This window comes from Prosopis cineraria, unplaced genomic scaffold, assembly GCF_029017545.1.
Source record: "Prosopis cineraria cultivar Desert tree isolate PC_DT_omini unplaced genomic scaffold, ASM2901754v1 PC11, whole genome shotgun sequence".
NCBI classification, from domain to species: Eukaryota; Viridiplantae; Streptophyta; class Magnoliopsida; order Fabales; family Fabaceae; genus Prosopis; species Prosopis cineraria.
In genome coordinates this window covers 10931905-10949505 of record NW_026555342.1, presented here as the reverse complement: position 1 = coordinate 10949505, position 17601 = coordinate 10931905, and the positions used below count along the sequence as shown (strand labels likewise).

At 31.7% G+C, this 17601-nt stretch overlaps 2 protein-coding genes across 3 annotated transcripts; both read left to right on the top strand.

Moving 5' to 3' along the window:
• The first annotated feature begins 3390 nt into the window (after nt 1–3390).
• LOC129286817 (magnesium transporter MRS2-3) lies at nt 3391–8718 on the top strand. 2 transcript variants are annotated; one of them, XM_054922876.1, is made up of 6 exons: nt 3391–4032; nt 4496–4702; nt 4787–4915; nt 5071–5231; nt 5501–5705; nt 8217–8718. In XM_054922876.1, exons 1-6 carry the CDS (start codon nt 3619–3621, stop codon nt 8493–8495), a joined length of 1395 nt encoding a protein of 464 aa, XP_054778851.1. In that variant the 5' UTR covers nt 3391–3618; the 3' UTR covers nt 8496–8718. The 2 variants fall into 2 exon arrangements, with proteins under 2 accessions (XP_054778851.1, XP_054778852.1); XM_054922877.1 differs by lacking the exon at nt 4496–4702.
• A 396-nt stretch (nt 8719–9114) lies between these two features.
• Nucleotides 9115–9972, top strand: LOC129287203 (uncharacterized). The gene is made up of 3 exons (XM_054923393.1): nt 9115–9439; nt 9515–9561; nt 9636–9972. The coding sequence occupies exons 1-3, from the start codon at nt 9256–9258 to the stop codon at nt 9768–9770; spliced, it is 366 nt and encodes a 121-aa protein (XP_054779368.1). The 5' UTR covers nt 9115–9255; the 3' UTR covers nt 9771–9972.
• Nucleotides 9973–17601: the final 7629 nt, after the last annotated feature.

Genomic DNA, 17601 nt, shown 5'->3' with positions numbered 1-17601 from the left:
CCTTACTATTAAATCTTCAGTCTGTCCCTTCAACTATTGTATGAAAACCCAAACTGGATTGGTCGATTTAGCCCATGAACCGATGACTTGATCTCTTTTTTGATCTAGATTTTCATCTAAACTAGCCAACCACTGACTCGGGGTCAACCCAGGATAACTCAACTAACTTGGTAGCTGGGTCACTTTTTTAATTTTTTTTTTGTTTTTTTAAATTGTAAAAACTAAATAAAAAGTAAAAAATTCAGCTTGAAAATAAAAAAAAGCAAGGCAATGGAAGGCAAGGCAAGTAAACTAAATTTTACTGTAATTTGAACTTTAAATAAAGTGCCTTAATTGTAAGTTGGAATTTAAAAGATTCAATATTCTTTTAAGTTAATTGTACCTTAATTTTTTTAATCTTTCATTATTTGCTGTTATTCATTTGTCTGATTGTTATTTAGCATTCATAAATTATAAATGTCATTGTTGATGATTTTCGTGTTAGTAATTATTAGTTTTGGACTTTTTAATAATTGAAGGGCTGTAAATTATAATTGTAAGAATGAACATTTGAAAAGTTGTATTTTATTATTATTAGACTTTTAGGTGGTTGTAATTCTATAATTATTATTGTATTTGTATCTTGTATTAGATATTAATCTTGAATTTAGTTGAATATTTTCACAATTAATATCTTTTTATTTAAATTATATTATTTTAATCATAATCTGTTTGCCCTCCTGATTGACCCTCGGTTCAACCCAAATTGAACCATTAACTCATAACTCATTAGCTTGACTGATTCAATGACTAATTCAGTTTTCAATACCTTGCCTTCAACAACTATCACCACTAAATGAAGAGTGGTTTTGTCAAAGATATAGATCATTTTCTAATTCATGACATTTCTTAAGTAAGAAATTAGCTATACAATTGACAAGTACGTGAAACTAACGGCTAATTCTTATTCAAAAGTTTGAATAATTTATTACTCCTTAAACCTAAAAATATAAATAATAATGAGTCAAAGTTCATCTTTTTTTGGTACTTTCTTTTAAAAAGTGCTAAGTATTATGTACTTTTTTTTAAGTATTTTCTGTTGTTTATGTGTCAAAAGTATGTGTGTGTGTCAAAGTCTCACATTGACTAAATAAAGGACTCTCCTAATATATATATACTAAGAAATGAAATAGGCTAGTAAAATGAGCTTGGAGGAGAAGTGGCCTCTCGCACATGAGACAAGCCAACATAGGGCAATCGCAGTTGAAATCAGCCAATTCGCCCCCTACATGCGAGTTTAAGAGGCACTGAGTTCCTTTAATTAATTATTTTTAGCTTACCTGAAAAACCTCTGGTTTTGTTGTTTTGAATTTGAACTTGAAGTCTTGGCAGTTTTTTTAGGCATTAAACCACTTTTGAAAATTGATTTTGTGAGTTAATGTCTCAAACATTTTTGTCTGCCAACGTTACATAACCGAAGCATTAATCTATATATGTTTTTGCTATTTTATGCGTGCGTAATCGAAGTATTGACCAGTGATTATGAGCCATTCGTGCCTCCATCCTCGGGCTATATATAGCCCTGGGTGCAGATAGAAAAACTCAACCAACCTCTTGAGTTTTCAGGATAATTCTCTCCTCCCTCTGCCTTCTGCTCTCATGTCTATCTATGTTTGCTTTTTAGTCACCGCTGTTCTATTTTCTTTTTTTGCAGGAAGTGTCTGTTTAATCTTGGGGAACTATCGGTCCGTCGAAGGTGTATCAGAATAATTCTTAAGGATAATGTCCTTTCGAACACAACTCAAGCAGTTCGTAATTTGCCATTCACATTTGCTACCGGTGCCGCCAACATTTTCACTCATATAAAAAAAGTCCCACTTATTAGTATAAGATACCTAATGCTTCTTGAAGGAAAGAAACTTTGGGATGTTTGGCATTCTTAGAAACAAATTAATATTAAAGGACATATCATATCAGCAAAAAATAACACAGTCAATGGATCACCAATGGCGGGAGATTTGTACTCCCCTGAAGAATGATAAAATGCCCTACTTATTTATATAGAATGTTCAACACTTTTTAAAGAAAAGTTCAAAGAAGAAAATATAATTTAACCCAATAATAATTCATCACACTTGTGTTTCTTTTAACTATGCCCTTTTGAAGAATTTTTTTTATTTATTATTTTTTTAAAAGAAAATTGAAGGCAATATTCAATTATGCCATGTCTAATCTCATTAGTTAAGGGAAAGGGAGAATGACACGTGAGGATTGCACCGATTAGCAAGCGAGAGAAAATAAATTTGGAGAAATTAGTTGTTACTATTAATTAAGTACAACATAATCATTATCTTAGCCATTGTACTGTATTTATCATTTTTTCTTTTAAATGAAGGCGGTTTATTATAATGTTTTAGATTCAATATAGTTTTTCATGGCCCAAAAGCTAGTTTTTCCTTTTGTTTTTGGGTGAAGACAAGCAAAGAGTTCAGTTGCCGCCAATTCAAACTTTATGTGTGATGTAAGTCCCATTAGGAAAAAAATTATAATTCTTTTATAAGTTATCTTTATATAAAAAATGAATTATTAATTATTTTATTTCTATAATTTTTAATAATTGGATTGAAATAAAATTGCACTGAAAGAATGGAGAATGACAACTTAGTTAAGGGGGTAGTTAATTCAATTTAAATTTCAATTAATTTTAGAATATCAATAAAATTCCATGTGTGCTTTTTTTCAATAAATTTGACTTATAAAAGAATTGACTTAAATACTTTTTCATTAAATATATTATAAAATTTAAAAAATAAATTATAAAATCATCCTTTCAAAATTATAAAATTAAAAGTCAAGTTTTCAAATTTTATTCTTTGTTGAAATTGAAAAAAATATAAATTCATCCGAACAAAATTATAAAGTTGAGATTCAAAATTACATATTTTTTTATCCATTAGAATAATACTACTTCAGAATCAAGCAACTTATTGTTTTAAAATTTTAAAATTGCTTCAGATTTAAGGTGAATAAATCAATCTGAACACAGTTGACATTCTTTCCAAAAAAAATAGCTTTTTTTTTGGCAAAATAAAAAAAATAATTTTAAAAATGTTGAAAGTGCTACCTATGTTTTTATATATAAAATATTTTTAATTTAATCATATAAATTAATAAAAATTATTAAAAATACAATAATATTTTAATTTTATTTATAATTATTATAAATAAAAAATAAAGTTTTTAAAATAAATTAATGAGAGTATTTGTATTTTTTATTTTTATTTAATAATAATATAATAATTTATTTATTTATATTTTTTAATATTTAATGATAAAAAATTATAAAAAAATCTCTCAGAGACAGAAGATTATGTAATTTATTCATTTAATAAAAAAACCATGATCAAGATGCCCGGAAGGGAAAACGAAGAGAATAGATTCCCTTTTGCAGGTGGGGGAAGAATGGCATGCTCTTGGCAGCCCAGAACGATGATTCTTCCGACAGGCGTGGGTAAGATGGATTAGCCACTCCCTTTGCTTCTGGAGGCGTCAAATGCTATATTGGTTTCGTTTGATCGCTTCTCTAACCCACTGTTTGAGTAAACCCTGATCTGTGTTTACCTCACAAGCTACTGGCAAATGAGGGCAAATCCTCGCGACCCTTTAAAATCTGCTTACGATGATGGCCCAGATGTAATCCGACCCTCCGCCACCGCCGCCGGAGTTAACCATCGCAAGAAAGGCACCGGTGTCAGAGCATGGCTCCTGATCGACCCCACTGGCCAGACGCAAGTGGTGGAGGCCGGCAAGCACGCCATCATGCGCCAGACGGGCCTTCCTGCCCGGGACCTTCGGATCTTGGATCCGCTTCTGTCCTATCCTTCCACGATTCTGGGGCGTGAGAGAGCGATTGTCATAAATTTGGAGCACATAAAGGCGATAATCACTGCTCATGAAGTTTTGTTGTTGAATTCGAGGGACCCATCTGTCACCCCCTTTGTTGAGGAGCTTCAGAGAAGAATTCTACACCACCATCAAGCCACTAAGGCTCAGGTTTTGCACTCATCTTCGCTTTGTTCTTATAGATTCTTGATGATCTTTGCCTTTTATATTTTTATTTATCTCAAATCGCTGTTTGCCATGAAATGCTCGAAAATTTCTTGGTTTCATCTACCCCTTTTTCCTAGTTTATCTAATTGTCCTTTTTCTTTGTGGAACTGCACAAATTATGGCAGTTATTACTGGATAGGCGTTATTAACTGGGAGTTGAGATATATCCACATTGGCAATGTTAGCATATCTCTTGATACAAGTAGTTTGGGATTATTTGTTCAATATAATAAGATTTAGATTATATACGCAAATCACCTCTAATGCAAGTTTTATAGGACCCTGTTAAGATGACGCTTCTATTGACTTGCATGTAGTTTATTTGTTGTTTATTTACTTAGTACAATTTCTCTTATTTTCTCCGGTAATAATATTATCATCGTCATCATTATTCTCAATAGTACAGGAGGGAAATGGCGATGATTCAAACTGGACAAAATTGTACGATTTAGAAGAGTCACATTCTAGGACTGTTAGTCCTCGAATTCAAGATGGGGAGAGTAAAGGAGAAGAGAAACAATTCCAGAATAGAGACGGGATGAAGATTCTTCCATTTGAGTTTGTAGCGCTGGAGGCATGCCTAGAGGCTGCATGTGGAGTGTTAGAAAATGAAGTATGTATACTTCGCTCATTTGCTCTTTCCCCCCTTATCTTCTCACTTCCTATATATTGATTTTTCTGTCATCTTTTTGAGCAGGCAAAGACATTGGAGCAAGAGGCTCATCCTGCCTTAGATAAGTTGACTTCAAAGATTAGTACTCTCAACTTGGAACGTGTTCGTCAAATTAAAAGCCGCTTGGTTGCAATTACTGGTCGAGTTCAAAAGGTGAGTAATATTTCAAACTTTGACCACTTCCTTATCCTTGCAAGTTAATCTTTGATGAGGTTACCCATCAAACAAACCTTCCCTCGTCTGTGATTTGATTAATTTTCTGTCATGTGGGATACTTTTGATTGCTATTGCATGCTACTTATCTCCAGGTCCGGGATGAGTTAGAGCACTTGCTAGATGATGATGAAGATATGGCTGAGATGTATCTGACAGACAAGTTAGAACAGCAACTTGAGGATTCTTCAGCCTCATCCATGAATGATAAAGATGACATGGAAGGTCAAGAACTTCAAACTAATATGGATGGCAGGCATGTAATTTTACCATCATTTTAATCACATTGAAACTGTGTTAAATGTCTTCTCTATATTACCGATGGCCTTTTGGCCTAGTGGTATATCGCTCACCCTTATTGGCGCTAGATCTCAGGCTTATTCCCAATGCCGCCTCTTGCAATCCACCCCCAAAAAAAAAAAAAAGGAAAAGAAAAGAAAAATAGAAACAGACAAACGCTTAAAACAAAACAAAACAAAGCAAAGCAAAAGTCTTCTCTATAATCATTTAATTGTCTTGCACTAGGATACCTGCTGAAATATCATTGGAAACCGGTGGAGGTTCTGCTTGCTACGAAGATCATCAAAATACACTTGGCAGGGATAGCCATGGAACTCGTACTAGTATTACCTACAGTACTGTAACCAAGCAACTTGATGTAGAGGAACTTGAGATGCTCCTGGAAGCATACTTCGTGCAAATTGATGGCACACTGAACAAATTATCCACGGTATGCAAATTTTATTGAATTCTTTTAGCTGGGCTCTTTCTTTTTTATAGCCTCAACAACAACAACAACAACAACAACAACAAGCCTTTATCCCACTAGGTGGGGTCAGCTACATGGATTGCAAGACGCCATTGTGTTCTATCATTTATCAAGCTTTTAGGAATATTATTAATTAAGAGATCGCGTTTAACAACTTTCAAGAGTGTTCTCTTAGGCCTTCCTCTACCTCTCTTAATCGGACTCAAAGTTATATGTTCCACTCTTCTCACTGGTGCCTCCCTTGGTCTTCTTTGTACATGCCCAAACTATCTCAACCGATTTTCTACCATTTTTTCCTCAATAGGTGCCACCCTCACTTTATCGCGTACGTGCTCATTTTGAATTTTATCTTTACGTGTATGTCCGCACATCCATCGTAACATTCTCATCTCTGCTACTCCCACTTTATGCTCTTGCTGTCCCGTTAGAGCCCAGCATTCACTACTATATAACATTGCCGGTCTGATAGCAGTGCGATAAAACCTTCCTTTCAGTTTATTAGGCACCTTACGATCACAAATAACTCCTTTAGCTTATCTCCAATTAAATCACCCAGCTTGAATTCTATGTGAAATATCTCCACTGATTTCGCCATCATTTTGAATAATGGCTCCCAAATATCTAAACTTTTCCACTTGAGGTATAATTTGATCTCCCAATTTCACTTCCAAATTATTGTTGAATAGTCCTTTACCAAATTTACAATATAAATATTCCGTCTTACTTCTACTCAGACGAAAACCTTTCGACTTCAATGTCCTCCTCCATAACTCAAGTTTGCAATTAATCTCTTCTTTTGTCTCTGCTATAAGAACTATATTATTCACGAAGAGCATACATTTCAAGATTTCCTCTTGAATATGTTCCGTCAAAACATTTAAAATCAAATTGAACAAATAAGGACTCAGAGATGATCCCTGATGTAGTCCAATCTTTATAGGAAAATTCTTTGTTTGACCACTAGGCGTTCTTATACTAGTTTTTACCCCCCTCATACATATCTTGTATGGCTTTAATATAAGCAATCCGTACTCCCTTTTTTTCCAACGCTTTCCAAAGCACTTCTCTTGATATACGGTCATGAGTTTTTTCCAAATCAATAAAAACCATGTGTAGATCTTTATCTTTACAACGATACTTTTTCATTAATCCCCTTAGTAGATAAATCGTCTCTGTAGTTGATCTACCTGGCATAAAATCAAATTGATTCTCAGAAATACTTGTTTCCAATCTCAACCTGTGCTCAATTACTTTCTCCCACAATTTCATTTGTGGCTCATGAGTTTAATCCCTCTATAGTTAGTACAATTCTGAATATCTCCTTTATTTTTATAAATAGGAATTAATGTACTTCTCCTCCACTCATCAGGCATTTTCTTGGACCGTAAAATCACATTAAATAACTTAGTTAACCATCTCACCCCTTCTTCACCTAAACATTTTCACGTTTCGATAGATATACAATCAGGTCCGTTGGCTCTACCATTTGTCATTTTCTTAAGAGCTTCCTTTACCTCCTTATCACGTATTATTCGATAGAATAACAAATTTTGTTCTCCTTCACCAGTTACTAAATCCTCCAAGTTACTAGATGAATCCTCTCCATCATTGAAAAGTTTAGAAAAATAAGTCTCCCATCTATTTTTAATTTCATCATCTGTAACTAAAATTCTTCCCTCTTCATCCTTAATATACCTTACCCGTTTTAGATCTCTTGATTTTCTTTTCTTACTCTTGGCAATCTTATAAATATTTTGCTCTCCTTCCTTCGTCTCAAGGTTCTTATAAATTTCTTCAAAAGCTTTAGAACGAGTTTCACCCACAGCTCTTTTAGTTTCCTTCTTAGCCATACGGTACCTCTCCTAATTTTCCTCATTGCTACACAAATGTATAGCTTTAAAACAGTTCTTCTTATACTTTTTTTATAGCCTCATGTGGCTATTTTTTGCCCCCTAGAAGTTTATGAGAAGTTTTACTGCAAAAGGAATATTCACTGTTAAAGATGAAACATTTACATTTTCTCGTTGATTTGGCTGATAACATGTCTGAAGGATGCTCTGGAAGCAGTCAAATTTATGTGGAGGAGATTTAAACAGATAATCAATGTTTACTTTCCTAGAGTTATTGGTAGGACTTTCTGCTTCGCAAGTAATGCCCAACCGCTGGGCTTGACCAGTTGCATTTCTAGAGTTTAATATATTTCATGCTAAGTAACCAAGCAGAAGGGTTTGAAACTTAACAGTATATTGTTAAGCACTCACTACTTGCTGTTCCTTGAGGAGCAAAAAGGATTTTTAATAATTTCTCACTTGTTATATGCCTTCTAGACTCTTAAAACACTAAGCATCTTTTAGACTTATTTCCATTATACCTCTTAGAGTTTACAGAGTCATGCATCAATGCTAAAGTATTTGCTTCGATAGTTGGATTAACCTTTTTCGTTTTTGGTTGTTGATCTGGGTTGTTGTGAAGCTGAGGGAGTATGTGGATGACACAGAGGACTACATCAACATCATGCTGGATGACAAGCAGAACCATCTGCTGCAAATGGGAGTGATGCTGACAACAGCGACCCTAGTAGTGAGTGCTTTCGTGGTGGTGGCCGGTATTTTTGGGATGAACATTCATATTGAGCTTTTTGAAACTGGGATGCGGGAATTCCTCTGGACTGTTGGCGGCAGCACCGCCGGCACCATATTCTTGTACGTCTTTGCCATTGCCTGGTGTAAGCACAAACGCCTGCTGGAGTGACGTTCACTCGTCCCCAGGCTGTAATATATCAAGAGTGTCTCCATAGCTTTCATTGAGTCAACAGGCTGTAATAATCATCATGATGATTCATCAATAACGTCCGGAAGGATTAGTTATAAACTGAACAAGTTCAAAGTGTGTTTTTGGTAATCATTTGAGACTAACTTTGCTTTGAAAGTTACGAAATCACTTGTTAATAGAAAAGCTGTCAAGTGTTTGTGTTTGTGCGTGATTCCTCCGAATTAGTATGATACTTGTGGATGCTTTTTGAAGCCATCAATAGTGTGCAAAATTTTTTAATTAAAAAAAAAAAACCTTCGCAACATGTATATCTATTTACTGAAGACCGAGACCTTAAATTGATGTTAAGCCGAGTTTGACCCTTCAATTCATATTTCAAGCATTCTGTTATCAAGTTTTTTAATAGTTAATGAGAAGGTATGCAAAAGTATATGACAAAAATTCTTTTATAAAAATCTGTCGAATATTTCATTTTTTATTTACCACACATAATATGTATTAATATCTGAATCAGTATAAATTATTAAATTTGCTGAATCAGTATAAATTATTAAATTTGGACTTACCTTGTCTAGGAACAAACCGATTGCTTAAAATTGGTTTGAGTTGCAGGGTGTTTCAATTAATGGGAGTGTTTTCAAGTTTTTTTCCTTTTGTGGGGTAATAGAGGGCACTTGTCCAGCAGCCTCATCCTCATTATCCATTAGCGAGAACTGGTGGCTGCAGCAAAAGGGAGAAGATGAGTATAGGGCAAAACACACTGATGGCACAAACAGTGACAGTGAACAAGTTTGCTTCTTCCAATTTGCAGGCTGTTCCTCACACAACAAAGCCTCCCAATCCCAACCTCTCTAGAAGAGCCCTGCTCTTATCCTCCCTCGTCGCCACTTCCCTCCCTGACTCCAGAACTCTCCTTCTCCAAAGTACTCTCTCTCCGCTTTTGTGTACTCTTCTCTTCCTCTTTCTCTAATTTCTCACTCATGCAGTTCTGTTTCCAGAGTACCTCAAGAAATCAGAGGAAAACAGAGAGAAAAATGACAAAGAGGTATCGAGTTTACTGGCTTTTGATTCTTAATCAAGATGCTTTTTGCCAATTCCTGTTGTGGTGTGATATTGCAGAGGTTGGAGAGTTATTACAAGCGTAACTACAAGGATTACTTTGAACTGGTGGAAGGATCTCTGAGGGCAAAGCAGCAAGACAAGCTTTCTGATACAGAGAAAGGCATCCTCGATTGGCTTAAATCTAACAAATGAAACCCCCCTTTTCTGTTTCATTCATCTGTAGCCTCATTACTTTCAAATTTTTACATTTTTGGACTCATTTAGTAATCTAGATATAACTTAGGCCGGTAGATTATAATAATTTCCTGTTTCTTTCTCTCCTGAACCCCAGCAAAACTTTTGGGGGCTTCGATCATGCTTTTTATTTTTATTTTAAATACATTGAGTTGATGTATTTTATACACGTCTCCTAAGTAAACCAAACTAATAAGCGGGTCAAAGCTATGAAGAGTTTTGAAAATTGGCTGTTAAAAATCATGTCTTTTTTCAAGTTTCACAGTTTGCAGGCCTCATCACATCGATACCACGCAGAAAAATTAGTGATGGTTTGCTACAAATAAGTTGAGAGTATCATCAAAATGTGAGGATATGAAATTAAAATTGTAGGAGCAATGGTGCACTTCTTAAGATGACGCCAAAGTAGATGAAGGCAGAGCCAGATGCATAACCTGATCGGCCACTGAGTTGCCAAATTGGCAACGAATGAAAATAACAGAGTGGGCGTTACCTGACTAGTCCGTTTTGCGATAAGAAATCAATGTGGCGCACTATATATATTACATACAATTATCTAAGATACTATCTTTCGTAATACTTATGATATTAAAAATTGAGTAAATTCACCTGATTGAACTAGTAAACCATTAAATCAATATTTTGATGGATTCATTGAAATGTTTTGTTCATAATCATTCTGACTATGATTCGATGACCAGGGTTTTAATTATTAAGATTTAAACCAGTGCTTTAACCAATTAATTGATCAGCAGAATTCTCAATATCTGAGTAATACTCAATGCAAGACCAGTTGCTTACTGCTGGAGTAGTCTGTAACTGCTCCAATTGGCTTAACCCAAAATTACTTCTTTTTCCCTTTTTTGTGGCCCCAGCATTAATTGTAGCTTGAGCTTCAACGCGTAATAAGCATTAAGCATTCTATCGTAAGCTCAAAAACTGATGATCCAAAGTCAAATCCCATGATCTTTGGGGTATAATTTTGTGGGTCACATGGTATACACAAGTGTCTCAACAGTTCTGCAGTTGGCTGACTCTTGTGCATATCCACCAATTAATCTCCTCATTATGCATGTGATCCCTTCCTCAGGTTAGCGTAACTTGAGGACTTACTGTTTCAACTTTAAAGAGTACAGACAACAATCTAGTATTTTAGGTCAATCCCAAGCCCTAGTTTTCATGTAACTGCCGACAAGCTCTCATACATATAGTCTCATACAAAATATCTCCCACGGAAACAATGGGGCCGTTTGGTTTTTCTTTATTGGCAAAATTTTATTTTTAAAAATTTAAAAATTATTTAGATAGAATATTTGTAAGAAAGCACGTTTTGAAAGTATATTCAAACAATAGCTGAAACTGAATTTCTGAAACGTAACTATTTGAAACTTTTAAAAAATAGGTTTGAAAAGTAATATGTTATTTGACCATACTACCCTAAGTTTAATCTCTTATTTTTTTATTTAAAAAATAGTTAATTCATTAAAAATATAATTATTATTTTAATAATAATAATTAGGTATCAATTTTTTTAGTATTATAAATTGAATAATTAATCATGTTAATTTTTAGCATTAATGTGTAATAAAAATTACATCTTTTAAAATTACAAATTAAAAAAATATAAATAATTAGAAATTAAATTTTTAGCATTATAGATCAAAATTTATGTTATTTAAAATCTTTATTACATTTTTTAAATATTTTAAATATATTATATTTGTATAATAAAAATTATAAATTATTATAAATCAATGTCCTTTTTAATAATTGTACATTCAAAAGGACATTTCACTATTACAAACCAAACAACTTTTAATATATCAAACTGATTTTTAAAAAAATATATTCAAATATAAATTTTGTTACAATAATTAACTTTTAGTAAACTAACTTTTATCAAATAAATTTTTAATAAATTAAAAACCAAACACACACGTCGTTGTTCCGAAGATCCAGATTTATGCAACGCGTCGTCTACGTAGTAGCAAGAAATTTAGCTTATATATATATATATATATATATATATATTAAAGGCGTGCAATCATTATGTCAGAACGCAATGCAAACGAATAAAAATATACATAAATCAAAGTTTGATTCTTTTCATACTAATTATCTCTATTTATCTGTCTCTAAATCTATCAAGTTATACTGTGCACGTAAAGTCGTAGAGCCTTGAGAGTTGAAACAATACTTGACGATGGTGGTGCTGGTGTGAGAATTTTGCAAAAAGAAGAAGCCAACCACTCATCACGCTTGTGGATTCCCACACACTTGCAAGTCGAAATTATAATAATTATATGCAACACGAGGGCCGTGTCCAGTTGCAGCCTGAATTTCTGATGGAGTTATTTTAAAGGGATCTAAAAATGGGAGTTGATTTTGACTTGTCCCAGGTAGAGTTTGAATTTGACTATGTAACATTACTTACTGATTCTGCTAATCTCAATTCTGTTTGCCCACAGTTGTCGCACATTGTGAAGGATATGATGTATATCCATCTTCCACTTAGCAAATGCCAATTTCTTATTCCTCGTTAATTATTCTGAGTATCTACATCTTCCACTCAAGCCACTATTTGATTTACTACTGAAGAATGTTAAGTTGTTAGAATAAGATTGCCACTTGTATTCTTAACCTTTAACACACACCCTCTCCCTGTGTGTGTCTTTGGGAGAAAAAAAAAATGTTTTATGAGTTAAATGGTAATTTGATTCTAAAACCATTCTAGGAACACTTATTGGTAGCTTCAAAAAATTATGGAACAATATAATACATAAACCTTTAAAATTGGTGAATATATAAACAAGTAAAGCTACGCTTATGAACAACTTGTATAAAAAAAAAACAAAAGATGTATGAAACATGAACGATTGACGTAAGTGATATGAGAGTTGCAAATTTATAGTAATATTATGATGTTAATAAAAGTTACAAATTCTACTTACATCAGTTATTTATTTTCTATACATCAGTTGTTAATTTTCCTACATTAGTTATTCATGCACCTCATTTTATTAAGGACAATAAAGTTCTTTCAATTAGCTATTTAATTTTATTTCAGTTTCTCACATGTGTAGTGAAATTTCATAATATTAGGAATTTTGATTTAATCAAGAGGTCCTCATTGAAATTTTCCCTCCACCCCCCCCCAACCCAACGTTAACCCAAACATTGATGATTGAGCAATCGCCACCCTTAAATAAAACTTGCTATCTAAAGAATTTTTTGCATGGTCTTGTACATCACATCATTCATATTTTGTTAGACAAAAATATTTCATGTTATATGATTGTAAATATGAATTGATGTTAAGAAATTAAAGAGATTCTTTATTTTAAAAATAAAGTCATTAAAAATAATGACACATAAAGTTTTATTTGACTAAATTGATATAATTTTATTAAATAGAGTATAGATAATATGTTGCATTGGATCCATGCAAAAATTTCTCTACTAACTAAGCATTTTTTGATTAAGAAGAAAAAAAAAAGAGTCTCCCAGAACTAATAATCAGTATGGATATTTTTTTGAATAAATATTAGGTATTTGTTAAAATTAGGTAACATTACACTTATTTTAAAAGATTATATGCTTCGTTATGCTTCATTTTTTAAGGTGTCAATTACTTGGACAATATTTTCAAGGCAAAATACAATATCACCTATTTTACTAACCTTTTATATGAATTTAAATTATAAATTGACAAAAAAGAAACAGAAGAATACTAAGTTGGGAGGAGAGGGTCTCTATTTCTTTTTCCTCATTTTCTCTCCATTTCTCAATCATCAAACCATTCATCAAATTTATAAAATGAATGGTGATGATTGAAAAATGAAGAGAAAATGAAGAGAAAGTAGCGGAGAGACCTCCTCCTCTTGAGCTGGAAGGGGTGGTTGGAAGGACACGGATCGGAAAATGATGTTACCTCAACTTGGATGGAATGCAGCTATGCATTAACTATCCCTCACTAATTTTAAAAATTATTCCTTTTCTCCTTCTACAATTTGTGCTTTTCTTACCCTCGTTTTACCTTTATAAAAATCCATCAATCTAAAATGATTAGCTAGTGTATTGATTAATAATTATAGAAGTAGAAATTAAAATTTGATTAGAATAAGTGTATTAATGAACATATGACAGTGGCACTTTTTTCAGATTGACTTTTCCTTTTATAAGTATGAGAAATAGACTCCGCTAACAACAAATAATATCTATCTCAAGGTGCTAAAAACAATAAACAAGCATTTTTTAAATATATTGCTTCATATATAAAGATTGATATTCAAATCTTCAACTGAGTGTTCATCACTCAGGTCAAATTGATTTTTCAGGCTGACTTTTAACATGTCATTTTCAGGGCAATTAAACAAGTCGGTTTTTTTAATAAACAAAATCAATTCGAATCTGATAAAATTACACAACATGCGGGGAGGGAAGGCAGGGATTTGAAATTTTGACATCCTAAATCCTGAATGGCCCATACATATTTGCTGTGTCTTTCTCAAAGTTTGTGACATCACATGCCCCCATTTTTAATGTCAATGTAAACTGAAACGGAATTGGTCCGGGAAAAAAAAAAAAAACAAAGAGTAAATGTTTGGGAATAATTTATTATTCATTAGTAAAGGAATGAGCAACTCAGAGAGGCAAAGGCTCTTATTTAATTTCTGAATGACATCAGGTCTCGTGACAGCATCCCAACAGACAGTCTTGGAGATACCGACGACGTCCACATAACCATATATTTTAATATATCTGTTTTAAATAATCTGTATTTACATACTCTCATTATTTTAAATTATAAAATATTTTTAAATAAAATCTTACATATTAATAAAATTTATTAAATATATTTTACAATCTTATTTTTTTAAAATAAAAATATAAACTTTTAAAAACACCCTTTATTTAATACTCTATTGATAAAAGAATATTGAAGAAAGAGAATATATGGAAAGGATAATATTAAAAAAAATTATTAATAAAATCTTATTTTTATCAAAGTGTCTTATATTTTGAGAAATTAAATCTTTTTTAAAAGTGTCTTATAATTTAAGACGGAGAGAGCACATCATTAGAATATATAGTAGAGGAGTACTGCAAATATACTGCATAGTGCTGATTAAAAATTAAAAATATAATTTTTATGGGATTTATTTTTAAACTGAATAAAAAAATTTCATCAAATTTAATATTTATAACATTTTTCAAAATTTATTAATATTTTTTTGATTTGACGATCATGTTCATACATTTGGAATCTAATGATTATATTTTCTATATTTTTATATTAAATTATCAAATCACAGGTTTTTACATGTAACTAGTGATAGTGATAGTGATGAATTTAACTATTCAAATCCACAACCTTAAGAAAAAAATTCTATATCAATTCTGAGAAATAAAAAAAATAAAAGCGTATTTGAATGCTTCACTTAAGAAGTACTCGTTAGATTAATGAATAATTGTGGACTTCTAGATTTGCATGGCAAGAAGCAGCAAGTGGTTCGAAATGTTATCACATGTGACCAATGTCGAAAGAATAATCTTTATTTATAAATTTAAATTTGTGATATTTATAATTTGATTTCTCAAAAAATAATGAATGTTATTTTAGTCTCTATTAATTATATGACAATCATATTTTCTAAAACTTAAATTTTAATTTCAAATAATCATTTTATTTAGACTTATTTAAATAATGACAGCACATTTCTCATTTTTTACATAGGTGACCCATATATTAAATTTTATTCCAATAACAAGATATAGCATGCATTCCCAAAAAAGTGACAAGAACAGGAGTTATGGGAGAAGTTCTCGTAGACCATGACTTGTGTATAGGGCAGTTTCTTAAAATTGTTGAGATTTATATTGATGATATTTTAAAATATAAACAATCAAAAATACTAATTTTATAATGAGGACCCAGACAAGATAAAGTGAATATCATGGGAAAAAAGAAGAAGAAGAAATGAGACATGTTCCTTTGGCTCAGATCTCTGGCAGCATCTCCTGGATTTAAAAAACTCGAACAGAATCATTTAAAAATGGATAAAACCTCAGTTCTAAAGGAATAAACTTGGTATTTCCTCCGTTTAAAAACATGTATTTTTAACTAAATCTTACTTCTTAATAAAATAATTATCTATTTTTAAAATAACTCTATTTTTTATATTTACTCCTATTAAACACTTTATAATAAATATAAAATTATTATTAATAAAAACACTCTTAAAAAATAATAATTATATCTCAAAAGATTAAAAATATTTTATATTTTTTAACACTCAACTTTTTAAAAAATATTTTATATTTTTAAATAGAAGGAGTATTAATTAGTTCTCTCATAAGTTTAATCAAAAAAATATCTTTTAATAAGATAATTTCTTTGTCATGTTGACTATAAGAAGATAAGTTCTCAGTCTATGGATTATTCTGCCATACATAAAGGTTGGCATTTCCATCTACCTCATCTTTGTGAATGTACAAATTTTGACCATCACCCTGCTATGACTTCATCATCTTGTCCATTTCTGCGTGCAGATTATGCATCAATGTTATGTTAATTAGGAGAAAGACTAGAACTTTCTGAACAACCTAAGCCTTGTCTGGACTCTTCCAAACATTCATGAGGGTCTTGTCCTCATTAATGATTAAAGATTCATCCGAAGGCTACGAAAATTAAAATCCAAATGCAGATGTGCAGGGAATCTCACCCAATGAAGTTGGAAACTATAGCCTTCATCTGAATCATCTGGTTTTTCATACCTTACCTCATGAACAAATCTTCTACAACGTTGAAATGTTTAGTAGAATATTTTAAAAATATTTTACTATTTATTATATCATCATTGAGAGGTATTATTTAATATAATATTATTGTAAATAGTCATTATTAATTTGTCTCATTAGTATATATTGTATTATTTACAATAATAATAGAGAATCTTTTCTAATCCTTTTCTTATATCTGATAGCATATCAAAGACATAGAATATTATTTTTCACAAAAAAATTGTTTTGAAAAATATCACATCTATTAGTATTATGAACATTAAAATATATACCAGAAAGAAAAAATAATCTAATAATGACTATTTATAATAATATCATATTAAATAATATCTTTCTATAATAGCAACTGATATCTCTCAATAGTAGTAAAATATCCAAAAAAAAAAAACACTCTAGATAACATTCCCCTCAGACTCAATATGATTTAACAAAGAGTTATTTGAGTTTGTCTACTAGAAATTGAAAATGGCTTGGATTAAAAGACTTCACAAACAAGTCTACTGATTGATACTTGATTTGAATTGAAATAAGTCAGATGGTGCCTCAAACAACATGTTATCGAGTAAAGTGATAAATAATGTCAATGTGTTTGGTCCGTTTATAAAACATATCATTATGAGCAATCTTGATCGTAGCTTGATTGTCACAATAAGTGTTTGTGGAGGAGTTTTGAGGTGCTCCCAGCTTATCAAGTAACCAACAGAGTCAAAATACTTCAGCAGTTGTACTCACGATATTCAAATTCAACACGGGAGCAAGAGTAATGTTTGCTTCTTATTTCTCCAAGAGATAAAGAAATAATCAAAGAAGATACAGAAACCCATCATAAATCGACAATCATCACGATCATATTATCTAGAATATTCTAAATATGTTTTACTTTTTATTATGTCATTATTGAGATATATCATTTGTCATTATTAAAAGATATCATTTGGCATGATATTGTTGTAAATAGTTATTATTATGGTATTTTTTATGGCTT